Source organism: Prinia subflava, chromosome 7, assembly GCF_021018805.1.
Source record: "Prinia subflava isolate CZ2003 ecotype Zambia chromosome 7, Cam_Psub_1.2, whole genome shotgun sequence".
In the NCBI taxonomy this organism is placed as follows: domain Eukaryota; kingdom Metazoa; phylum Chordata; class Aves; order Passeriformes; family Cisticolidae; genus Prinia; species Prinia subflava.
This window is the reverse complement of record NC_086253.1, coordinates 267,817-293,570: the sequence shown is the minus strand read 5'-3', so window position 1 is coordinate 293,570 and position 25,754 is coordinate 267,817. Positions and strand designations below refer to the sequence as shown.

At 54.4% G+C, this 25,754-nt stretch overlaps 1 protein-coding gene across 1 annotated transcript in view; it reads left to right on the top strand.

Moving 5' to 3' along the window:
• The first annotated feature begins 2,280 nt into the window (after positions 1-2,280).
• LOC134552549 (GDNF family receptor alpha-4) overlaps positions 2,281-25,754 on the top strand; it is a 65,949-nt gene continuing 42,475 nt past the window's right edge. The window contains exon 1 of the mRNA XM_063401226.1: positions 2,281-2,737. Coding sequence (XP_063257296.1) covers positions 2,488-2,737 — 250 coding nt within the window. The 5' untranslated portion in view covers positions 2,281-2,487. The remainder of the gene's footprint in view (positions 2,738-25,754) is intronic.

The following is a 25,754-nucleotide window of genomic DNA, read 5'->3' as shown; positions in this document are numbered from 1 at the left end:
AGAAATGGTGCTTTCATTGCCCTGATTCCTTGAAGCTTCCCCTGCCCAGAGGGGGAGGCTGAGCGTGTCCTTGGCCCAAGGGTGACACCAAGGCAGCCTCCACGTCGTTCCTCCAGCCACAGCTGCGAGGATGGAGGAATTTCATCAGCTTCCCTGGCCTGACCAAAAGGAAGGTTTTGCTGCTGCTCAGACCTCAAAAAGGGACGAGACAGAGCCAGGGAAAGCAAATCCTCCCATCCCAGCTCTCCCGTGAGGTGGGACCCTGAGCTAAACCCATCCCTCCCCTCACGTGCAGGGAGAGGGGGCTCACATCACCTCCTTCGGTCCAAGAGCATCCAGAACTTCTCATTCCTGAGGGAAACAAGGACATTTTCCAAGGAATATATTTTTTTCATTTGTTAAAAACCCCACTAAAACTCACATATGTTCCAGGGATTTTTTTTTTCCTGGACAAACAGCCACTTCAAAAATAGAACACTGAAAAAGAATCTGCAAAATAATTAAAAATAATAATAAGCAGAAAAATCCAATCATTTCCCCAGTTTCCCAGTTGATGTTTCAACTGAAGCTCAGTGCAATTTCAGTTCAAAATTTGCTTAAACATAATAATACTCTTCTTAAAGAAATCAAAAAAAAAAACCAGCTCCAGAGCAATGTTTTTTACTGCAGCTGAGGCTTTATTAACACTTTCTTTTTCCCCACTGAGTAGCTCAGAAAATGCTCATTTTGGGTGTGAAATACAGTTGCTAAAGACATTAATGTATTTACAACTTTTCAATTCTGACAGAGGACTAGGAAACCTGTTAAATGACTAGTTCCAGACTGGAACATGGTAGAAGCTTTCAAAAGGAGAGGAAGGCCAGGGAAGAAGGCCAAGGATCACACTTTCCTTTTGATTTGCCAAGAGGGAAGTAAAAAAGGGAAAAAAGAAAAGAAAAAGTATTTTCTTGACTTTTTCTGTGTGCTATATAACACCTGCAAATGGCTGTATGAATTATTTCCTTTCTCTGTTTTACTCCTGAAAAATAAAAATGTGCAGTTCCTCTGGTTTTGCAGGAAGGATTAATGAGGTGATGCCACGAGGAAATGCAAGTTAAGAACCCTGAACAGCTCCAGTGGAAAAAAAAAAGCAAATTTCCCAGAGCATTTAAATACCTGTTCAGGGAAAATATCTGAGCCAGCAGTGGGAAAAAGCTCTCTCTGCAAATATCCAAAAGCACTGCTTGGGCAGTGTGGGAAAAATGTCCTGGACATCCCCTGAATGGGAAGGGAAGGGAAGGGAAGGGAAGGGAAGGGAAGGGAAGGGAAGGGAAGGGAAGGGAAGGGAAGGGAAGGGAAGGGAAGGGAAGGGAAGGGAAGGGAAGGGAAGGGAAGGGAAGGGAAGGGAAGGGAAGGGAAGGGAAGGGAAGGGAAGGGAAGGGAAGGGAAGGGAAGGGAAGGGAAGGGAAGGGAAGGGAAGGGAAGGGAAGGGAAGGGAAGGGAAGGGAAGGGAAGGGAAGGGAAGGGAAGGGAAGGCTGTGTTAGGAGGAGGTGGCCGTGTACCGCACACTGACTTGGGAACGAGGCTGTTCCTCCTCCATGGGTCAGTTAATTACTGGGGAACCTGAAGATGTCACTTCACGTTTTGTGTCCCAGGTACTCCATGCATGAAATGGAGGCAGTGAAAAATGATGCTCACTCATCATCATAAAGATGAAGGAGCCGGGCTCTGCTGCCTGGCTCCCCAGAACAGGGTCACTTGCTGGGCCGTGGGGATCAGAGCTGGGGGAAGCACCGGGAATGGTGGTGAGGACCAGGGCACCCTGCTGAAGGGGGTGTGGGGAACTGGATGGGAAGTCATGGAAACACATCACCTGAATTTACAGAGGGTTTGGAGGAGAACTGGGGGGCATCACGTTGCAGGGGATTGATGGACGTGTCATGGCCGGGAGAGGGGTAGGACAGGGCCCAAGTCCCCAGGGCTGTGTCGCTGCCATCAAACAGGAGCAGGACACACGTCCAAGGCGATGAGCCGGTGCTTCCATCTGATCCGGAGGGTGAGGGAGGAGGGAAAGGCGCCGGGACCCGCCGGGAAGGCAGCCGGACGAGCGCAGCCTGGGGCTGGGGGGTGAAAGGGGCCGTGCCCAAGGCACAGGTGCGCGGAGAACCCGCCCGCCCGGGGCCGCGGAGCGGGGCCGGACCGCCAAGCCCCTCCCCGAGGGCCGCGGCGGGGCGGGGGCGCCCGGGGAGGCGGCGAGGCTGCCCCGGCGCCCGGGCACGGCGGAGCTGCGCCCGCCGCAAGTTTCGCTGCTGGGAGAGGAGGGAGAAACAGAAAATAAAAACACACCGCAAGGGGAAAAATTATATATATATATATGTAGGAAGAAGAAAGGCAAATTAAATAATTAATAGGCATACGATAATTTCGAGAGCCGCGGGAGCGGCCCCTCGGCCGAGCATGGGGCGGGGGGCGGCCCGCAGCCCCCGGGGCCCGGCGCGGCCGCGGGCATGACCCGGGCCCGGAGCGGCGCCGGCCCGGCCGGGGGAGCGCTCGGGCCGGGGGGGCCGGGCCGGGGCGCGGGGCCGCCTCCCTCCCTCCGCCCTGCCCAGCCCTCCGCGCATCCTCCGGCACCGCCGAGCCGCGCCGAGCCGCGCCGGGCCGGGCCGGGGGTCCGAGCCGAGCCCAGTCGGTGGGGCCGAGCCGTGCCGAGCGGGAGGATGAGGGGCATCCTCTGCTTCTGCACCCTGATCCTCCTGGGTGAGTAGCGCGGCGCGGGGGGAGCGGGGGCACAACTTTCCGCTGGGCTCGCTCGCGGGGTATTTGGGGCTCCCCGGGCGCGGGGGGCTCCGCTCCGGGAGCGGGGATGAGCCCTGGGGTGGCATCACCGAGGCCGGGCTGGGCGGGCTGGGGGCAGCCCGGGCTCGGGGAAGGCGTCGCTGCCCGCGGCAGGGGGGTTGGAACGAGATGCTCGGGAAGGTCCTTTCCAGCCCAGAGCGTTCCGCGGCTCCCTGATCGTCCGCGGTCTGTGCCCCGCTCTGCCCCGACCCGAGCGCTGCGCTCTCCCCCGCTGTCCTTTCGGATCGTCCTGCCTGCCGCGGAAATGCCCAGATACACCCCGCCAGTTCAGGCGCTTCCTGGGCAAGAGCAGCTTGGGGGGCTCTGGGGGAGGCGGGTTTTGCACAGCGCCGGGAATGCCCCGGTGGTGCCGGGGCTGGGAAATGCCGGGCTTGGGGCAGTGTGTGCGGGGTGCCAGCCCCAGCCCTGCCACTGCTCAGCCCCGCGTCCTGAGCCCCGAGCCAGCCGCGCTCGGGTCCCTGCTGCGGGTTTCCTCAGCCCCCAGAACCCAGCTGTCCCCAGGGCTTTGTTCTTGCACCGAGGGCAGGCAGTGAGGATCCCCGATGTTTCCCCCGTCCCCGAAGGCAGCCCTCGTCCCCTGGCGTGGCTGTCCCCGTGTCCGCGGGGATGTGGCTGCAGCTCCCGTGCTTTGAGCATCCCGCTCGCATCCTCCCTCTGCTCAGCTCGGAGCGGGCGCTTCTCCTGCGCGTAATTCCCGGGCTCCCGCGTCCCCGGGGAGAAGGAAACGTGGGTGAAGGGGCTGCAGCCCCCGGCAGCGGCTGGGGACTGCCCGGGTGCCACCCCGGCTCCTCCCCTTGGGGTATTTTGTCCCCTCCCTGTGCTCCGTTGAGGCAGCAAACCCAACATAGAGCCTGTGCTTAAACAGACCGGGAAAGGCTGTGGGGAGGCTGGGAATGGGATGCGCCTGTTCTCTTCGGGCGGCCACTGGCGGAGGAGAAGGTGCTGGGGTGGCTGGAAGTGGCTGGGACATCGCGGGGGTCGCTCCCTGCCGCCCCATCCCTGGAGCGCCGCGCCGGGGGCTGTGCGCAGCTCCAGGTGACTCCCTGTCACTAGATGTCAGCAGCAGCAGCTCCGCCGAGTCCCAAAGGCGGGGGAGGGCGAACTCGACCCCCCAGGAGGGACCGACCGTCCCCAGCCAGGGAATGCTTCACTGCAGGGGCTCGGAGCGCGCCGGGCCCGGCTGCGATGGGCGCTCGGAGGGGCCGGAGCTGTGCCCTGCGCTGGGGATGCTCTCAGCCCCCCAGAGCTGCAGCTCTTCCCCAGGCTCACGGGGCCTCTGGGTGCCAGTGCAGGGTGTGCAGGACGCGTTTTCCAGGCGGCTGGGATTGGCTGGCTCATTGATTGACTGCCTGATTGACTGACTGCCGGCCCGATTGATTTCCCTGGGGAAAGTGGACTTGGAGAAAAGAGCAAATGGCCAATCCTCCATTGTCGGCAGTGCCACGGGGAATGGGGCAGGTGTTAAGGGTACAGTTGTCACCTCTGGTCGAAGCCAGAGCAAAGCCATCAGCTGCTATTCACCCTTTGCCCGTCTCATCCTGGGGTCTCCAGAGGGACTTTTCACCCCTGAACTGGCGTTTGACCCCTGCAGGCACAGCACCGCCCCAGCACCCTCAGCCTTTTCTCTGGGTATTCTTGGGAGGGACACGGAGATGTGCCAGGGGGATCCCCTGCAGGGATCCAGGGTGCAAGGCTGGAGAGGGCAGGCTCGAGCCTGGCAATTCCCAGCTTCATCCCTGTGGGCTGCAGTGCGAGCTCCTCGCTTTTGGTGTGTCCCCCGCTGGCATTTTTGGGATGATCCCGGCTGAAGGAGACAGTTCTTGGTGAGATTGGGGCTCTCCGAGGTGGGACTGTCAGTGTCACCATCACCCAGCCTGGATGGAGATCCCAGCTTCCTGCTGGCACAGGGTGGTCCAGAGCAGGAAACTTGCAGAATTGAACAATGTTTTTGTTTTCCTCACCTGCTTCTCAGCTCCCTGACCTGTCTCCCCAGCAGCCACATTGATGGCAGTGCGGGGACAGAACAGTTCCACCCCTGAGGACAAGGGACGGTGCTTTGGGAAGTTTGTTGTTGCTGTGGTGTCCCCTGGTACTTGAATGGCATTGGCTGGAAATCCCACTCGGGACAGTGGTGAGGCATTCGGGAAGCCTTCATGGAAAATCAGGGCTCCAGGCAGCACTGATCCAGTTAAATATAAAGAGTATGATGAATTCTGTGAGGACACTGGGCTCCCCCTGTGCCCAGCTCCCAAGGACAGATCTCAGAGGGCACAGCAGTCCCTGCACTGACAAAGCACCAGCTGAAGGATGAGGATGAGGTGCTGGGCACAGCAGGAGGCAGGAGTGTGCTTTGGAATGCCCCGGGGAGCAGGAGCCATTCTGGGGCTGGTTTCTGCTGCAGCCCCTCCTGTGCTGCTCGTTTGCATCGCTCCTGGCGTGTGTTTCCATCTTCGCAGAGGCGCTCAAACACGGGATCAACTGGCGGGTTTTCACCTGGCTTGGGAACTCAGATCCCAGGGGAAAAGAAAAAAAATCTCTTCAAAAATGCATCTGTGTGTGTGAGAGAGAGGGAAACTCTCCTTAAATTAGTGGCTTTGTCAGTTCTGACGGGAGCAATCCGTTATTTGCATCAATAGGAATGTGATATTTATGTCTATCCATGCTGGTGCAGAGGAGAAATAAAACTTCTCCCTCAACAGGCTGCCCTCAAACGCTGTGCAGGTTCCTCTGCAAGGATCTCACCACAGCCAGAAAATATTTTTTCCAGAGCTCTGGAGCCTTAAATAGTAATTATTGCTGGGTAAAAATTAGTACTACTTAAGGCTAATAATTAGTACGAATTACTGTGAATAGCATTTTATTTTGCTTTTGGAGACAGAAATGTCTTTCCTGCTCTCCTGGCAATTTTCACAGATGATTCCTATTGTGCTTGAAATTCCCTTCATCATTTTCACACAAGACTTGTTCATTTTTATAACTTTCCACTTGGTCATTTTAAAACGCGACTTCTAATGTCTCTAAAGTTTGCCACCTTTTGATAAAAATACCTTGCTAGCAAGATATTCATGATTTCTTTTTCCCTCTAGTGGACTTTATATTCCTTTTGCTTCCTTAAAAAAAAAATAAATGACCTCTTTCTTCTCAACCCAAAAGTGAGAGAGGACAAATTGAAAGGTAGTTCTCCTGCTAGAAGAATTTTTCAGAAGAACACATTTCATTGAAAAAAAAAAAAAAGGAACAAAACTATGAAAAGCTTGTTCCTGTCAATCTTCAGTTCAGCACAGCTCCCTTGTTTTAAAGGCATCTGTCACAGTCCCCTCTGGTAACACCTCCTGGCAGGGAGCTCTGTGCCTGGCCGGGCTGAGGCAGTGGCAGCAGGGCTGGGAGGGCGTTCCCCACCCGCTGGGGCTGCCCCCATCCCTTGGACATCCCAGCTCCGTGGGGCTGCTGGGGCTGCCCCCATCCCTTGGACATCCCAGCCCCGTGGGGCTGCTGGGGCTGCCCCCATCCCTTGGACGTCCCAGCCCCGTGGGGCTGCTGGGGCTGCCCCCATCCCTTGGACATCCCAGCTCTGGAAATGGCTGCTCAGTGCAGCCCCGGGGGTGAGAGGGCAGCCTGAGGAGTGGATGGGACGTGGAGCCACGGGTGGATGATTCTCCTGCAGATGGAACAGGAGGAAAGCCCAGTTTGTGTGGCTGGGCAGGGGGATGTGTCCAGGAGGGCTTGTGGTGATGGAGGCCAAGGACTGTGGCTCACAGGGCAAGAAGGGTTTCCAGAGGTGAAGCCACCATTTCTCCTGGGCAAGGAGAACCTGGGAGTGCACAAGGAAGACAAATGAGTCTGCAGGAAGGTCACATCACATTTCAGTCACCAGGAGTCAGCCGGCATCTGGGGCTGATACCAGCTGGTGCCACAGCTGGATCTGGCTGAGCTGGAGTGAGCTTGGGGGTGTTGAGAAAGGTTCTTGTCCTCTTGGATATTTCCAAGCATCTCCCTGCATCACCAAAGAGGTGGTGGATGCCCCGGCTCTGGAAATATTCAGGCTGAGGCTGGATGGGGCTGTGAGCAACCTGGTCTCGTGGAAGATGTCTCAGCTCTTGAAAAGTTCCTTTCGACTCAAACCAGTGCAAGAAGGGTCATTTTTGATTAAATGAACTTTAAAGGTCCCTTCCAACTCAAACTGTTCTGTGCCTCTGTGGTGGGAAGTGCTGCCCCAGCTGCAGAGCTGCCTTGGGCCCTTTGGTCCCTCAGCAATGACCCATCTTTCCCTGCCCCTGGAATGGGATCCGTGCTCACACACCCTGCTGTGTTGTAAAATGCAATTCCCCACTGCTGTGCCCTCAGAGCCGCCCAAACCCTGCACTCTGCCCCGCCTGGCAGGAGCTGCTGGGCACTGGGGTTTGCCTGCAGCAGGTGGCTGGAAGGGCTGGGTGGCCCCCAGAGGCAGAGTAAACCTCAGTGCCCACTGCCTCAGTGTCCTCATGGGGAAAAAGCTTTTCCCTGGATCCTGATGTATTAGATAAATTTTCTCCAGCTCTAAACTGCTCCAGTCATATCCTGTCACTCTCAAGTCTCATCTCTCCTCACCTCCCTTCGTGTGAATCCATGTCCTTCCTCCACAGGTGTCCCCTCCAAGCACAGGAGACTCAGGGGGGACCCTGTGGCTCTGCACAAGTCCCTGCCAGGAGGGGACAGCCGGGGGGGTCGGGCTCTGCTCCAGGGACAGGGACAGGAGGAGAGGGAATGGCCTCAGCCTGGGCCAGGGGAGGCTCAGGGGGATATTGGGAATATTCCTGCATGGAAAGGGCTGTGGTGGAGTGCCCATCCCTGGGGGGATTTCAGAGCCCTGTGCATGTGGCACCTGGGGACATGGGCACTGGTGGCCTTGGCAGTGCTGGGAGTAGTTGGACTCAGTTGTCTTTTCCAATTTAGAGGGCTTTTCCAATTTAAATTCTTCTTTGACTCTATTTTTCTCTTGCTATGCAAATCCATCTGGAAAGCAGTTTGCATGAAAGAGGCAGTAAAAACAGTTGTGCTGTGGTTTTGATTTATCGAATCCAACTGGAAAGCCCTGTCTGTGATACCTGTCCCCCCGAGTGCTCTGGCAGAGTTATTGCAGCACTCTCCACACTGCTGGTGACATATGGCTCCGAGGGTTGCTCTGGCACACCAGTGCAGGCAGCCAGGCTTCGAGGAGAAAGGAATGGGACAGATTTTCTGGTGCTTCTTCCAAAAGGAGGATCAAATTGCTCATCTTTCAAACAACTCTAAGCTCAGTCATCTCTTTGTTACCCCCAAGGGGGTGGCAGTGCACTTTGGGATGGGAGTTTAAACAGCTCCAGATGCTAATGGGCTGGGAGTTAAGACTTGAGAAACTGGTGGCTTTTCCCTCCTCCCTTCTGTTACCTGTACAGTGAAGAAAAAAGGCCAAGCACTCAGTTTGGGTTGGAGCTGAGCTGCAGGGCTGGGGCTGCAGGGCTGGGGCTGCAGGGCTGGGGCTGCAGGGCTGGGGCTGCAGGGCTGGAGCTGCAGGGCTGGGGCTGCCCACAGCACACACGGGGCCTCAGCTCTCCTCTTCCCCAGGGAGCAGTGGAGGTGCCCGTGGAAGAGTTCAGCTCCAGACAGCAGCAGGAGCAGCTCAGGGAGTCCCTGCGTGACCTGAGCTCTCTGGAGCCTCAGAGCTGGGCTGGACCCAGCAAATGCTCAGGACAGGTCCTGGGAGAGCTCCAGGATGCCTTAAGAGGTGGAGAATTGAACTCAATCTCTGCAAAATAATCAGGCTTTGCATCAAATGAGGCTGGCTGGTGTCTCCTGGGAAATCCCATCCTCCTCGATTAATCAGAGCAAAGGAAATACAGGGCAGCCACAGCCTCGTGGGAGGGGAGCCTTCACTTGGAACCTGGCTGTGAATTTTTGTTGTGAGCAAACACAGCGTCTGGGCCACCACTCCACAGAGTTCATGTGGTCCTGTCCGTGAGAATTTTACATAAACAGTCAAATCAATCATAAAGGGGTTTCAGTTTCTCAATTCATCTCTTTTACTGTTGCAGTCTTTATTGAACGCTTGGTTCTTTTTTTTTTGCCTCCTGCTGCCCAAACTGGACCCCCCTAAGTGTCACCTCCACCTTATTCTACTGTGGCAGCCTTTATTGAACACTTTGTTTTATTTTTTCCTCCTGCTGCTCTAATGGAATCCCTAAAGGCATCACCTCCACCCTGATTACAGCTTTAATGTCTTTCTGTCCCTTGCTCAGTCTAGAGGAAGGTGTCCCTGCCCATGGCAGGGGGTGGAACAGGAAGAGCTCTGAGGTCCCTTCCAGACCAAACCATTCCACAGTTCCATGGCTGTGTGCTCTGCATCCCCCAGGGCTCTGGGCCCTGCACTCTGCTCCAGAGCACTGGCTGTGGATGCAATGATTTGTCCTGCAGCCAACCCACCTCAAAGCTGCTCCAGTAAGAAAATCCAGGAGGGAACTCCCAGCTCCTGCGTGCCTGTGTCTGCCTGGATGAACGGCTCTGGTGTCAGACTGCCTGTGTCACAGTGTCACACCATGTCACACTGTCACACCGTGTCCCACTGTCCTGTGCTGTCATTCCCTGTGTGAGCAGAGCGCTCCGTGCCAGCCTGCCCAGTGACCCCCGGCCTCCTGCCTCAGTTCCCTGAGCTGCAGCTCCTCCTGCAGCCTCCCCCTCCCTGCTGCTCTTCCCTCTGATGGTTGGGGGGTACAGCACAAGGCTCGAGGTGGCAGAACCCCCTGGAACCCTCTGGAATGGGGGCTGCAGGTGAGGACAGCGTGTGTGTGAATGGAGGGGAGAGCAGCCCTGCATGCTGAATTATCAGGCACTGGACCTGTCTGTGTAAGGCCAGACACGGCTGAGTGTGTGAGTGTTTCCTCTGCCTGCTGAGGAGTTCACTCCTCCTTGCAAGGTTAGTTGATTTGACACGAGTTTCAGCAATTTCACGGTACATTTTTCCCCCCTTCCATGACATTTGTTTTGTTTCTGCCTCTTGGTAAGAGAACGTGACCCAGGGAGGCTGCTTGAGAGACAGAGCGCTCACCTTGGGCTGCTGTCACAGCCGTGTCACCCCTGGGGGTGAGCACAGAGCTTTCCTTCCCGCTCGGGGCTCGGGGTGCTCAGAGCCTGGAAAAAGCTCCAAGGAACCGTGACAGAGGTGTCTCCACAGGGAGCTGGCTGAGGAGAGCTCGAGCTGTGTGTTAGGAATGCCGTGTCTTCAGAACAGACCATGCTGGGGCTCTGACTCCTCACCCTGGGCGCCCCAAATTTGGGCAAGACTGTGGGCTGGCACCTTTTGTCTGCTGCCTGGCAGGGAATTGCTGCAGGAGAAACTGCCTCTGTGTTGGACTCTGTGATCTCAGAGGACTTGTCTAACCTAAAAGAGTCTATGATTCTATTAATAAAAGCTTTGATTTCAGATTACTTAAAGGAAGGGAGAAGAGCCAGTTTCCCTGTAGGGGGCTGATGGGGTCACTGGAGGACCTGTCAGGCTTTGGAGAATTTGCACACCTTGAGGCAAAAGTGCTGCCCCTTGGAACTCCTCAGAGGAGCTCGGGTGCCCCATTCCCTGAGAACGTGATGGTTCTCCCTATCCAGTTGGGAATCTTGTCTCCTTTCTGTGATCACTTGGAATGTTAATGGGAAATGTCCTGAGGTGAGAAACCTCCTGCAGGACTGAGCTTTAGGGGCTCTCCTGCTGGTCTGGGAACTTGGCTAAACTTGCACCACAGGAGTTCTCCGTCAGGGCCAGAAGTTTTGGGAAGGGAGCAGTGGAGAAGGTTCTGGGCAGGTTCTGGTCTGGAGGTGGGAGGTGGAAGGGAAGAGGCTTCCGAGGTGTCAGCAGAAGGTGCAGCTGGAGCTTCCCATGGTGACGGAATTCCGGGGCTGGAGGAGGAACGTGTAGGGCTGTAAGGGTCTGGGAGCTGTTCTGGATCCAGGGGAGCCCTGAGGGCTGGGTTTTCCTCCTGCAGGAGGTGATGTGGTTGTCTGCAGGTGAAGTGGCAGCTCGGGGAGCCGTCTGTCAGGCAGGAGTGTGGGCACACACCCCGGGAAAGGCAGAGTCACAGTTACCACCCTCCTGGGGCTAATGCCAGGAAATTTATCCCCTCTCCTGCTATTGCTTCATTCTTCCTCCGATGGAGCAGCCAGGGCAATCCTTAATGTGTGCTGGGAAGCCTGTTGGTAATTAAGTACCTGACTCCAGGGGTCCAGATCTCTAATTGAGTTCATTAGATGCTATCACATTACCAGTAAGTTTTGATCATAATGGAAAGGCTGGAGCAAAAAACAAACTAACAAACACGAATTTAAAAAACCCAAATAGCAGAAAGAATTGCAGTGAACTCCCCAGAAGTGTTTAATCTGCAGGTTGAGTCTATCCCCTAGGATGAGGTATTGCAGCATCTGTTTCTGGGTCTCTCAGGTTTTGGATAATGATGCAAATTCACTGCGTCCAGGTGTAAAATAAGGATAATTTTATAGCAGGGGAATTGTTGTGAGGCAGAACCAGGAGAGAGCATTTAGCCTGTGGTATTTGTGTTTGTGGGAAGCAGCAAACTCTGAGCTGGGATCCAAATTTCTCAGCAATGTATGAGGAAGAGTGGGACTGCCTGAGCCAAACCCACTGAGCTCTTCTTGTGCTCAGCAGGAACAGGGTCAGGGAATGTGCTCTGGGAACCTTCCCCCATCCCTGCACGGGATCAGGGATCCTGCCTTGCTCTGGGAACCTTCCCCCATCCCTGCACGGGATCAGGGATCTGCCTCGCCCGGGGCTGGGGATGTGCTCTGCCCAGGGCTGGATCAGCCAGGAGCCACGGAGGGCCAGCAGCCCTGGAGTGTGGAACAGAAAGCCTCTGGTAGGAGAGCAAGCTGGAAAACAGAAGCTCATTTCCCAGAAAAATACTGGGCTTTTGGTACAGTTTGACTTTCGAACAACAATGACAGATCAGGAACTGTAAAATTTGAAATAAAAGAGCAAGTGGAAAATAAAATGCTTATTAAGTATAATTCCAGGGGATGAAAAATGAGGACTAAAATGAAGCCACAGATGTTTCTGTTCTGTTTTACCTGCTTTTATTAAGAAAACAGAAAATGGTCTTCCCAGAGGGACCTTGGACAGGAAGAGAAATGGAATTTGTCTCTCACTTGTCCCCTGCCCACACAGGGATGGTCCCAGCAGGCTGCAGGAAATGGGTTTCATCCCTCCTGGTTTTCACCTGGTGTTCTGAACATCTCCTTTCAGTTGAGGGGAGAGGTTGGCAGGCCTGGAGGGACACTGGCCCTCTGCAGATTGGTGTCACCCCCAAGGACTACGAAGCCAATCCCATGACACCTTCAGCTCTTTCCTTGATCGGTGAGATGGACCCAGCCTAAGGCACCCAGTTCTTGTGTCCTCCAAGGAAGCAGCTGATGGTGGAGGGAAAAGTCAAGGACCCGTCATTTCAATCTGTGCAACCAAAAAAATGAAGGATAAAGAAAATGAGATTAAAACATTATTTAGAGTTTTGTTTTTCTACTTGCAAAGCCCAAATTTTCCCAGGGAACATATTCTTTCCCCGAACGAAATCCAGTGAGAAATGTTTGTTTCACAGAGCTGATGGCTCTAGTCCTAGTGGTGGCTGGAACTGCCTGGAGCTGGTGACTTCTGGTGCTCACAGGGGCCACCCACAGCCCAGGAGCATTTGGGGCCACGGGAATTAGCCTGTTCCACCTGTTAAAATCCCTGAAGAGGTTTTGGCCATGGCCAGCAAGTCCTGTCCTGGGACTGCTCACCAGCCAAGGGTGCAAGGGGTTGCTCTGCTTTGCAGGGCAGAGTTTGACAGCCTGGGGAGGCAGTTCTGGGCCATTTGTACCTTATTTTGTACCAAACCTTGGGTTTCCTTGATGAAGAGAGTGAGGCAGGGCGCTGAGAGCACCCCTCCCCTCCCGGGCACTGCCCCTCCTTCAGGCACTGCTGGACAAACACGTTCCAGTTCCATCTCCCCCGGCATCCCTCTCCCTTTGTGCTGCTGCCAGCTCAGGAGGCAGAGCACTGGCAGTGACATGAAGTGACACAGAGCAGGTGATGGCACTGCCTGATCCGTGGGGAGCAGATGATGGCACTGCCTGATCCGTGGGGAGCAGATGATGGCACTGGCTGATCCATGGGGAGCAGATGATGGCACTGGCTGATCCATGGGGAGCAGAGGATGGCACTGGCTGATCCATGGGGAGCAGGTGATGGCACTGCCTGATCCATGGGGAGCAGAGAGCAGATGATGGCACTGCCTGATCCGTGGGGAGCAGAGAGCAGATGATGGCACTGCCTGATCCATGGGAGCAGAGGATGGCACTGCCTGATCCATGGGGAGCAGAGAATGGCACTGCCTGATCCGTGGGGAGCAGAGGATGGCACTGCCTGATCCATGGGGAGTAGAGAGCAGATGATGGCACTGCCTGATCCGTGGGGAGCAGATGATGGCACTCCCTGATCCATGGGGAGCAGACAGCAGATGATGGCACTGCCTGATCCGTGGGGAGCAGAGGAGCGTGGCTGTGCAGGGCACGGGGTTTTGTGCAGGGCACAGGGGTGTGTGCAGAGCCAGCACAGGGACCCCGGCACAGGGACCCCAGCACAGGGACCCCGGGCTGGGCAGGCAGGACTCGGCTTCAGGAGCTGCCTGGGGAGCCCTGCAGTGCCCTCTCCAACAGGCAAAGCCTCTCTGGGCTTGCCACTGCAGTGAGCGTGACCCCAAAGAGCAAGAGGAGGCACGTGAGAGATGCCTGGGGGTGCCTGGTTTATCCAGAGCTGGAGAGGGAAGAAAGACACAGGAGAGAACATGATCACACTCTATAAATACCTTCAAGGTAACAGTGCCAGGGAAAGAAGAGGATTAGTCACACTCCTGTAAGACGGGGAGGGGAGGAGAGAGAGCAACAGCGTGAAGCAGTGAAGGAAAAAGTTTTGAGTGTTAGGAGTGAAATGTTTAGGCTATTTTTCATTCTCATTTATAAATGGAAAAAGAAATTGCAGGGTCTCAGTTTGAGTTATCCTTGAGGCTTGATGAATTTTTTTCAGGAGAGTTGTGAGTCATAGGCATGAGGAGTCACCAGTGCATCCTTGTGTAGGGTCTGCAGGCCCTGGGTGCATCCAGGAGCTGAACAAGGGGCCAGTGTGGCCTGTGAGACAGCAGCAGTGTCACCAGGCAGAGGTCACCCTGCTGCCTGCAACACCTGGAGTCGAGGGGTGGCCACAGTTCTTTCCCTTTGCCCCAGTGCATCCCAAATTCGTGTTGAAGGGGCCATGGGAAGAGGGAGCTGCTCAGCCCAAGGGCTCAGTGGCCATTGGGTGGTGGAGCTGGGAGGGATCCTGGGTCATCAGTGTGGGATGCTGTTCTGTGGTGATGAGCCAGTCACCCCCTGCACCTCCCAGGCCCTCTCTGCTCCCAGCACAGGAGAATCCTGCCCTCAGAGCTGCCCTGTTCTCCCTGGAGTGGAGGTGAGCAAGGCAGCAGCTTTGAGGTGACCTCCCGGAGGGGCTGGCCCCAAGTCAGGGTTGGACAATCACTCCTGTTGTCACCTTCCATTGTGCTAGGACTCAAAAGTAAATGCTTCCAAAAAATATGGGTTGCTGCTGCCAAGATTTTTCACCCTCTCCTCAAGTAAGTGCCAAGAACTCTGTCTTCTCACAACAAATCAACTGGGCAAATGTAGGTGTCCCTGGAGAAAATCCTCCAGGCTGGTGAGAATTAACAAGTTGATTCAACTAAAGGTACACACTTTAATTATGTTGTCCTTCCAGCTGTGTTTTCCAGAGAAAATGAATCTTGTGTATGTCAGTCTGTCCCTCCCACTGGTTTTTGAGCCCCCTGGGCCGATCAAACAGAATCATGGATTCATGGAGTGGTTTGGGTTGGAAGGGATCTAAAAGCTCATCTCCTTCCATCTCCTGCCACAGGCAGGGACACCTTCCAGTACACCAGGTTCCTCCAAGCCCTGCCCAGCCTGACCTTGTTTGATAAGAAGTTTCAGAAGAAATTCCTTTTCCACAAGCTTTGGAAATGGGAGTGAGCTCCTCGTGCTGCCCACTCGGGGAAAAGTTAGTTCAGGGCAGAAAAGGTACATGTGGAGGGAGGTGTAGAAATCCAGCTGCTTTCGTAGTGCTGCTTCTTTTCTCCCAGGGGAGTGTGTTTGCTCAGGAGTGTGGGTGGCTTGTTGCAGGAGCTCCCCCAGGCTGCATTTCCTTGCTGTGGTGTCACCTCGGGACTGCCCAAGGGTGAGGGAGAATCGCTCAGGTGGCTGCTGGAGATGAAGGAACCAGGGAAGGAACGGGCTGGTGGAGCTCAGGGAGAACCTCCCAGGGTCTGAGTCCCTCCCCATGGGCAAAGCCTGGACAACAGGGGGCACCTGGCTGTGCTCTGTCCATCCCCTGGGTGTGAGCTCTGTCCATCCCCTGGGCACAGCTCTGTCCATCCCCTGGGTGTGAGCTCTGTCCATCCCCTGGGCACAGCTCTGTCCATCCCCTGGGCGTGAGCTCTGTCCATCCCCCTGGGTGTGAGCTCTGTCCATCCCCCTGGGTGTGAGCTCTGTCCATCCCCGGGCACAGCTCTGTCCATCCCCTGGGCATGAGCTCTGTCCATCCCCTGGGCACAGCCCTGTCCATCCCCTGGGCACAGCCCTGTCCATCCCCTGGGCACAGCCCTGTCCATCCCCGGGCACAGCCCTGTCCATCCCCTGGGTGTGAGCTCTGTCCATCCCCGGGCACAGCACTGTCCATCCCCTGGGCACAGCTCTGTCCATCCCCTGGGCACAGCTCTGTCCATCCCCTGGGCACAGCCCTGTCCATCCCCTGGGCACAGCCCTGTCCATCCCCTGGGTGTGAGCTCTGTCCATCCCCTGGGCATGAGCTCTGTCCATCCCCCTGGGTGTGAGCTCTGTCCATCCCCCTGGGTGTGAGCTCTGTCCATCCCCTGGGTGTGAGCTCTGTCCATCCCCTGGGCATGAGCTCTGTCCATCCCCCTGGGTGTGAGCTCTGTCCATCCCCCTGGGTGTGAGCTCTGTCCATCCCCTGGGCATGAGCTCTGTCCATCCCCTGGGCGTGAGCTCTGTCCATCCCCTGGGCACAGCCCTGTCCATCCCCTGGGTGTGAGCTCTGTCCATCCCCGGGCACAGCTCTGTCCATCCCCTGGGTGTGAGCTCTGTCCATCCCCGGGCACAGCCCTGTCCATCCCCTGGGTGTGAGCTCTGTCCATCCCCTGGGTGTGAGCTCTGTCCATCCCCTGGGCACAGCCCTGTCCATCCCCTGGGCACAGCCCTGTCCATCCCCTGGGTGTGAGCTCTGTCCATCCCCTGGGCACAGCCCTGTCCATCCCCTGGGCCAGGGCAGGGCCAGGGCAGGGCAGCAGAGCTCAGGAGCTGACTGGGCAGCTCCTGTGGCCTTGCAGGGAAGGGGCAGGGACTGAGGAGCTGCCTGGTGCTTTCTCTGCTCTCTGTGCGGGTTGTGTGCACCCATCTGACCCTCACTGCCCCTTCCCCTGTTCCTTGTCCTGCTGCCCCACAGATCCAGGGCCTGATCCAGAGCAGCAGAGCTTCTGATCTGCCCTTTGTGTTATACAAAGCAATAGATCACAAGGAAAAAGGGTGAAAGAGAAGGAGGGAAAGGACGTGTGCATCTTCATGGTGCTTTTGTTTTCTAACAGTGTTGACATTATGTGGAGTAACCGAGTATAAAATCTGCCTGTCGTTGGGAGCTGGTGTGCAGGGAAGATGTTATTATCCCAGCCTTTTATGCCTCTTTACCCTGTCTGCATCAGAGGAGATAAATGTGTAGATAGGAGCCTCAGCTCCTGTCTTTATTTAAGCTGTCAGGTACTGCTGCGTTACTTTATGATGATTATTATGGAAAGCCTCCACAAAGAGATATATGTTTCTATATTCCCCCTTGTTTCCTATTTTAATCTATAATTTAATAATAAAAGAGATGTATTTCCCTTTATGATTTTTATTTGTAGTGTCAGTGCTTCTCGTTCACTCTTATTTTTCAAATAAACATTCACAGTCACAAAGCACTTAAAATATGCACATAATCAATCTTCTCTGTTCTCTTTTGGGCTCCCTTTTGACTATTATTGCAGTCGTACTTTAATTTACACGGTAATGCCCCAGCGCCTTTGGTGTAAAGCACGTTCTGGGTGGGGACACACAGGGACACCTCAGGGACACCCACCCTGCTCAGGCCAGGCACATCCACAGTGCAGCGAGGCCAGAGCCCCTGTGAGCTGGAACAGTGCACAGAGCCAGGAACAGCTCAGGACAGGCTCCCCCGGGAAACTGGGGCTGCCCCACCCCTAAAAATGTTCAAGGCCAGCTTGGACAGGGCTCTGACCGACCTGATGGTGCTGAAGATGTCCCTGCTCTTCGCAGGGGGGGTGGACTGTGTGACCTTTAAAGGTCCCTCCAATCCAAACCATTCTGTAATTCTGTGTTTCTCTCACCCCAGAGCCAGAGATGCTGCCCAGGCTGGTTTTATGTGGGCATTCAGCTAAACCCCAGCGCCTCAGCAGCTTCCAGAGAAACTCTTCCCACCAGCACTGCCATTTCTGAGCTGCTCCTCAGCACTCAGCACTCCTCAGTGCTCACTCTGAGCCTGGGTACAGGGTCAGCAGCAGCAGATGTGCACAGCTCGTACACGAGGCACAGAACTTTGCTATCTGTGTTCACCCTCCTGCTTGGGACAGGGACTTTCTCTGCCTTTCTTCTGCTGAATTCCTGCTGGTTTTACCTCTCCATACCCCAGGCAGCCAATGGATGGCCCCATGCTGGTGAAAGGGTTTGCTGGGAAAGCAAGCGATTGACATATCAAAGGACAGAATCAAAGATTCACAGATGGGGTTGGGTTGAAAGGGACCCAAAAGTGCCTCCAGTGCCACCCCTGCCATGGCAGGGACACTTCCCACTGTCCCAGGCTGCTCCAGCCCCAGTGTCCAGCCTGGCCTTGGGCACTGCCAGGGATCCAGGGACAGCCACAGCCCCTCTGGGCACCCTGTGCCAGGGCCTGCCCACCCTGCCAGGGAACAATCCCTGCCCAATGTCCCATCCATCCCTGCCCTCTGGCACTGGGAGCCATTCCCTGTGTCCTGGCACTCCAAGCTCTTGTCAAAAGTCTCTTTACATCTCTGTTGTTGTCTCCTAAAGGCACTTGGAGGCCACAGTTAGGTCACCCCAGAGCCTTGCCTTGAACAATCCCAATTCTTTCAGCCTTTCCTCATAGCAGAGCTGCTCCATCCCTTTGATCATCTTGGTGCCTCCTCTGGACTCACTCCAACAGCTCCAGGTCCTTCCAGTGCTGGGAACAGAAGAGAGCTCTGATGCCCAGGAGAGAACTGTGGGGCCAGGAGGGACAGTGAGGTGCTGTCCTGGGTAACTCACCAAAAGTGCTGTGTCTATAATCACAAAGCCTTTAGAGATCAAACCAATCACTTTGATGTTTCATTATATTATTAACAGGGAAAAAATCTTTACCATGGGCAGGCCCTGGCACAGGGTGCCCAGAGCAGCTGTGGCTGCCCCTGGATCCCTGGCAGTGCCCAAGGCCAGGTTGGACACTGGGGCTGGATCCCCCTGGGACAGTGGGAGGTGTCCCTGCCATGGCAGGAACTGGATGGGCTTTAAGGTCACTTCTAACCCAAACCATTCTGTGTTATTCAATGATTCTGTGATACTGTTAACAGAGTCTGGGATTTAATTACCCATCACAGCTTACATAATACTCAAAATATTGAGGTATTTTCATCGTGTCAGCACATGGAGCTTCCCATGGGTTCCTGGGAGAGCTGGGTGCCAGGGAAGGAGGTGAGGCTGTGGGCCTGACCCAGATATCTACTGGACAGCTAGACAGATACTGGGTGAGTTTGCTTGAGCTGAGCTCACCATGATTTCTCTGGTCCTTGTTCTCCCTAAGTCCAGTGGCCTTCCCTGCTTGAAACATTCCAGGTACTGCAGCCATGGCTCCAGAAAGCACCTCAGGAGTGACCAAAGCTGAAGCCAGCAAAGGGCTCATGAGCTGGTGCTCTCTCGGGTTAAACAAAGGTCATTGAAAACATCTCATCTCAGTTCTTCCTCTGCAAATAAGTGTCTTTCATCCTCTGTGGAGACTCAGAATCCTTTGTCTTTTGGGGGAAAGTATCTGCCTTCTGTTTTGTTTTTATTTTGAGATTTAAATTATGTCAGAGCCTTTACAGAGCTAAAAATGTTCAGGAGGCAGGAGCAGGGCAGCCTGGGGAGCTGTGGCTGCCGTGGGGTGGGCAGTGTGGGCAGACCCATCTCCCCAGGTGCCCCACGTGTTGTGCCAGCGTCCTCGCAGGGAGCTGGGAACGGCAGCTGCCTGAACCATCTCCAGGCAGGAACTTGGCACCACTTCAGATCTAAAATACAGACAATTAGTGGAAGTGGTTTCAGTCTCGATTATTTCCCTCTTATGGCAGAAAAAGCATCTGTGGAAAGCTGGACAGTTTATTTCCAAGAGTGTTGAAATCGTGGCCAAAGGGAACAGGAGGGAATCCCAGAAGTGGCTCCACATCCCTTATTCCTGCACAGCTGAACCCTGTGCCAGGCAGTGCCCAGCCCTGTCCAACGCTTTCTCAAGGCCTGGCTCTAGAATCTGTAATGAGAGTTACAGGAGTTGTCAGCAATGTTTTTACTCTGTTTAGTTTAAATGCAGTCACTAACTCCAAATCAAAGGAGTTAATATTTTAGAAAAAAATTAGGAACAGTGAACAGCTACAGAAATTACTCCCTCTGGTCCCAGGCTGAAACTTCCAAGAGAAGAAAGCGCATGAAAAGAGCCCTGGGACACACGGAGTCTAACCAGACACGTCTCTGTTCCAGTGGGGATTTTTCTCCTGGGCGAGCTGATGTTGCTGTGTCTGCTCTCAGCTCCTGTGTCAGGTCACAGGCTGCAGGCTGTTTCCCCACATCCATCACTCCTGGCAGCACTGGGAGGGTCCTGGAGATGTCCAGGGTGGCCGAGGGCTCAGAGCTGCTGGCCCAGAGCACTGGAAGCAGGGAACAGGTTTCTCTGCAGCACGGGAGAGCAGAGGTGGAGAGCTCTGTTCTGTCCTCTCCTTGGCTGCCAGTTAAACTGGCAAGGGGCACAGACCATCCTCTCCAGAGCATTTCCCGAGGCCCAGGAAAACTCTGCAAACCATAAACGTGTGCACCCTGCACCCTGCCCACGGTGGCTGCTCTGCACACGCTGCATGTCCCGGGGACAGGAACCCCACCCTGCCCACCACAGCTCCCCTTCTCCAAGGATGAGCTGCAGGACAGGCTCGGGCAGAGGCGGAGGCGCTTCCTTCCCCAGGGACCTGCACCCAGCTCTGAGGGATCTGCACCCAGGGCTGAGGGATCTGCACCCAGCTCTGAGGGATCTGCACCCAGGGCTGAGGGATCTGCACCCAGGGCTGAGGGATCTGCACCCAGATCTGAGGGATCTGCATCCAGCTCTGAGGGATCTGCACCCAGCTCTGAGGGATCTGCACCCAGGGCTGAGGGATCTGCACCCAGATCTGAGGGATCTGCACCCAGATCTGAGGGATCTGCATCCAGCTCTGAGGGATCTGCACCCAGCTCTGAGGGATCTGCACCCAGGGCTGAGGGATCTGCACCCAGATCTGAGGGATCTGCATCCAGGGCTGAGGGATCTGCACCCAGATCTGAGGGATCTGCATCCAGGGCTGAGGGATCTGCACCCAGGGCTGAGGGATCTGCACCCAGCTCTGAGGGATCTGCATCCAGGGCTGAGGGATCTGCAGTGTTTTGGAAGAGCTTGTTTGGGGTCACCTGCTGTATCCTGGTCCATCCAGCCCTCCATGTCTCTGCCTCCCGGAGATGTCCCTGTGGGAGTTGTTACTGGGACTGACAGCAAAGACAGAGGCTGTGAAGGACTGGAGTGGGCTTAGCCCTGCCACTGGCCTGAACCTCTGAGGAACGACACATAATCTTATTTTGTCTTTCTTCCTACACAGGCAAGGAAAGTGCAGATGTTTTGGCTTCATGTAGGAAATTATTCCAAAGCTTATGTGAGGGAATGACCCAGCTTGGTCCCACTGCAAAGCTTTGTTCTCCTCCACCCCTGGCCACCTCCCCTGGCAGTTTGTGACAACCAAATTCTACCTGTGGCTGTGTCACAGACCCTGAAAACCTGCCCATCTCCCCAAAGCCTGCCACACCAAACCTCAGAGATCTGTCCAGCCAGAAGGTTTGCAGAGAAAATGAGGGTTTTTTCTTCCTGGCTGGCTTCCATCAGCAGCAGCTCCCGCTCTCCAAGGCACATCTCAATTAATTAATACAGTCAAACCTTATTAGAGACAATCGTTGGGCAGAAATTATCCAGCCCAGAGTTCTCTTTGCTTTTCTCCTTGTTACTTCTCACCGTTGCTTTCCTCCCTGGTGCCTTGCTCTCCATGGAGCATCTCCTGCAAGCCTGGGGTGGGGTGGGAGCTTTTCAGCGTGGAGCAGGGGCTCAGCCCTGCTCCCAGCCCAAAGCCCAGCTGGAGACAGGGTCCTGAGAGGGTCCCAGCACAGCCTGGGCACTCTGCAGCCATCCCCCAGGGAGTTTGACTGTGTGTCAGCAGGCACAGCTGCTGCGGTCCCTCGGCTGTTGTTGTGACACTTTGGGAAGTACCAGAGTGCAGGCAGGCCAGGGCACAGTCCCCAGGGGCAGGAGGGAGGGGAGGAAGCTCCAGGGCAGTGCCGTGAGGATGGGGCAGCAAGACCCCCTGCCATCCTCCCTGGAGAGAGATGCTGCTTCCCTGGGAGCTGGGCTGAGCTCTGCAGGAGGACAGGGGTGCCCTGGCCCGGGAATGTCCCCAGGTCTCAGCCCCTGCCCTGCAGCTGCCCCATGATCCATGGCCATGAGCCCGGGCTGTGGGGCTGGGGCTCAGGGCTGGCAGCTGCCCCGGTGCCCCAGCCAGGGAAAGGAGGGTGCAGGTGGCTGAGACACAGCCGGGGGGGATGGAGGGTTCGTCCTCAGCAGGGAGCAGCCGTGTCCCAAACGGGGCAGGTCTCTAAAAGCAGTGCTGGCACAGCAGGAGCAGAGGCTGCTTTGTGTCCCTGCGTAAATGAGAGGCATTTTCCAGCGCCGTCAGGGCAGAGCTTGTCAACAGCCTCAAATTATTGTTATTATTTTCTTTTAACAGGAATGCAAATATGTCAGCCTTTCTAGGTGGCTTCATTAAGTACCCAGGACATCACTCAGAGCCTCACAATTCTTGTCAAGTACCAACATCCCCATCCCTGCTCATTGCAGAGTCTGAATTCCTCTGACTCTGTCTCGTGATGACAAACAGATTCAGAATAGGATTGAAAAAATATCCAAAAGATAATAACAGTTCTTTTTCTTCCTTACAGCTGCTAAATAGCAGAGAAAAGACATGCCAGGGTCACTGCAGCTCACACCCCGAGTAGCTCCGTGCTGTCATTGTGATGCAGATAAAGGCTTAGGGCTCATCCTGGGGTTGAATGGATTTGTTCTGAGCGTGGGGCAATGCCTCATCCCCTCTGCCTGCTGGAAGGAGAAATTCCTACCTTTCCCATTTTGCTGCTTCTTGATTGAACAGGAGGGAACAAGAACAGTGCTGCAGGGTCATTATTAAAGCTGATCAAGCCGAGACCAAAATAAATGGACTAACAACAGAAAAATCCTTTTATTACATAAAGGTCTTGATTAGTCGGGTTATTTTCATAAATGCATTGAACTGTTCTTCGACCCTCAGTACGTGACATTCCATTTCCTGGGAACTTCACCCACCCTCTCCCCAAGGATCAAATGAGGGGTGTCCTTCACTTTGCCGTGTGTCTCATGGTCAGGGACCCCACAAGTCTCACCCGTGTTTGCTGCACCGTTTTGGCTGCCCCAGCATCTCAGAACCTTCCCTCTTGTCGAGTCTACCTCCATCCCTGCTGAGGGCTGTCCAGGCTGATTCTCCTTTCCCCCTGCAGCTCCCTCCAGTGTGAGGTAAGGAGCTCCTTCTCCTCTCGGGCTCATCCCACTGAGAAGAACTCCTTCAGAGCCCTCACAACACGGGACAACCCAATAAATTCCTGAGTGAGTGAAGCAAGGAGAGGGACTTCCTACATCTTCTTTGAGTATGGGTCCTCAGCTGAGAGGTTCTGGAGCATGGAAGCAAAGACAGTTAGACACAGGGGATTTTAAGGATGACAAGTCATGATCAGTCACCCTCGTCCTGCATTTCAAGATCAGTGACAAAAATGTGTTAAATATTTGCGCAGAAGGCACAAAGGGGGCATTGCTCCAGATGTGGGTGGAGAGGACTGTTCTGGCTGATGTGCAGGGAGAGGGAGGTTTAGGTGTATTTTAGCAGCACTATGTCTAAAATGCCTGAGCCTTGATGCCTTGACTTACATCTGTACGAAAAAAAAAAAGGCATTTCAGGATCCAAAGTCTTTCAGACTCTTTATTTTAATGAAGGATAGGCACTCCCAAAATTACAGACTGAACTGGCAAAAGAAAGGAAGAAACCTGGAGGCACTAATTAAACCAGCACGGCCCCTGTTCTGTCACTCACAGCCATGAGAGCTGTGGGGAGCTCCAACCAAGCTTTGCATTTGATGATGGAATATCCAGCAATGTCCTATAGCTGAGATAACTTTGGCTGGGCTGGTTTGTTATCAGGCTCTGCAGAGCCACACCTGGTCCTGGGGCTGTGGCCCTGGTCCCTGGGGTGCAGGTCACTGCTGTCACCCTTCCTGTCACATCAAAGACGCGGTGGCACAGACGAGGCCCCGGGGGCTCTGAGGGCAGAGGAGCCTTTGGAGAGTTCACAGCTGAAATTCCCCGAGTGCAGCAGTGGGGAGCAGGGAAATGTGAATGGGATAACAGACCGGCAGCCTTTGGAAAGCAGGGCTGGCAGCTGCAAAAGCCACTGAGGGTGCAAGAGCAACAGGAGCCAGGGAAGAAGAAAGACCAATCTGCTGAGGTTAAATTCTTCCATCTTGAGCCAACGCAGCACTCAGTGCATGCAACCATCAACACTTGAGGGGGGACTCTAAAAGAGATGGGGACAGACTTCTTTACAAGGACCTGTAGTGTTGGAGGAAGGGGAATGGTTTTAATTTAAGAAAGTATAGATTCAGATAGATGTAAGGAGGAAGTTTTTTATGAGGGTGTTGTGGCCCCACTGTGGCTGTCCCTGGATCCCTGGCAGTGCCCAAGGCCAGGTTGGACACTGGGGCTGGAGCAGCCTGGGATGGTGGGAGGTGTCCCTGCCATGGCAGGGGTGGGAGTGGTGACCTTTAAATGTCCCCTCCAAGCCAGCCTTCCTGTGATCCTGTTTAATGCTGCAGGTCCCAGTGCCGTGGGGCCTGGGGCTGTGGGGAATTTCTGACCCTGCTGGGGCAGAGGAGAGGCTGTGGGGGGGGAAAGGACTCTCACAGTCCTCCCTTCAGAGCCTGGGTCACAAACACGACACTGACAGCTCCCTGGGGTCTCTCTCAACCCAGGGTCTTGTTTCCTTCTCCATTTGTCCCCATGGGAACAGTCTCTCCTCAAATCTAAAAGCAACCAGCTGAAAAAGCATTATGTATTTTACATATTTGCAATGGATTTCCTCCTACCTACACTCTCATTTTCACTCTTTTTCCCCCTCAAAGGTCTGACCTTAAGGCAGAGAGAGTGATTCTGGAAATTTTACTTATGGCTGCAGTTGTCCTGTGGCTCAGGGCTGTTGTTACATGGCCACTCCAAGTATCTCTTGATATTTTCCCTTTTATCTTCATTTTTTTCTAATCCAAGAAAAGATCCAGTAACCAAAGACAAATAGTTAAATCATCCAACTCTATTTCCCCTCACAACCCCCCCATTCCTCTTGTTTGCATAGGACAAGTCTGTTGGCATCACAAAAGGTTATTTCTCTTTTTTTGCAGCCGTTCTGTCATTTTTTTCTTCATTTAAAATATTTTTAGGAGCCTTTTACTCTGCACTACACAGCATTTGTTTTGCACGTTGTATCAAGCACCCATTGTATCGTATTTATAGTGTTTAAAACGTCAGGAGAACTTTTCTCCTCCTGAACAACCTTTCAATAGGGGCAGCCCTGGGATGGGTGATTTTTTCTCTTTATTTAGCTTCTGCCCAGGAAGAAGGTTTACAGGCTGGTGAGTCACTTTTTGGGTTCTGGGTGTCACAGGACACCCAGAGCAGACACAGCTGTGACAGCAGCACTGCCAGGCACCCCGGTGGAAGCTCAGTGATGGGAATTTCAACATGAAATGTGTGTCAAAAGTAAAGCTGAAGGGATGGAATCCCCCTCCTGTGTCTCTGCTTTGTGCAGATCCTCCCTGTTACTCCAGGGGGATCATTTTCTGAAGTTCTGGGGTTCATGGGGTCTTCTGCAGTGGTTCAAGGCAGCAGATGTCAGGTAGACAACCCGAGGAGCTCCTCTCAGCAGGACATTGGGGATGTTGGTGTGGATCTGTGGAGAAACTGGGCATGTTCCCCAAGGAGACTCCAATCAGGTGAGATGATTTCCAATGCCCAGGGCAAAAGGAGGGGGAAAAAGTACACAAACCAAATTAAAGAGCATTGCAGTGATAAAGAAATAAACATGTGTATACCCACACCCAACCCCCTGACTCCCAGCTAAGTAGCCAGCATTCCTTTAAAAGACACCCAGTGCCTGCAAAGGCTTTTCTTCCTGCTGTCCACCTTCCCACCAGAATAAAAGATTCCCCCACACAGCAACTGGCCAAAATGGAAATTGCCCGTCCTTTTCCCTCAGGTATGCAGAGCCAAGCAGCTGTGGTGTGGTCTCAGCTGGGAAGTTCGATTTTATTCTGCCATTCAGCCCAGGTGCTCAATAAAAAATGCAAGAGCGACAACAACAACAAAAAAATCAAAAATCAA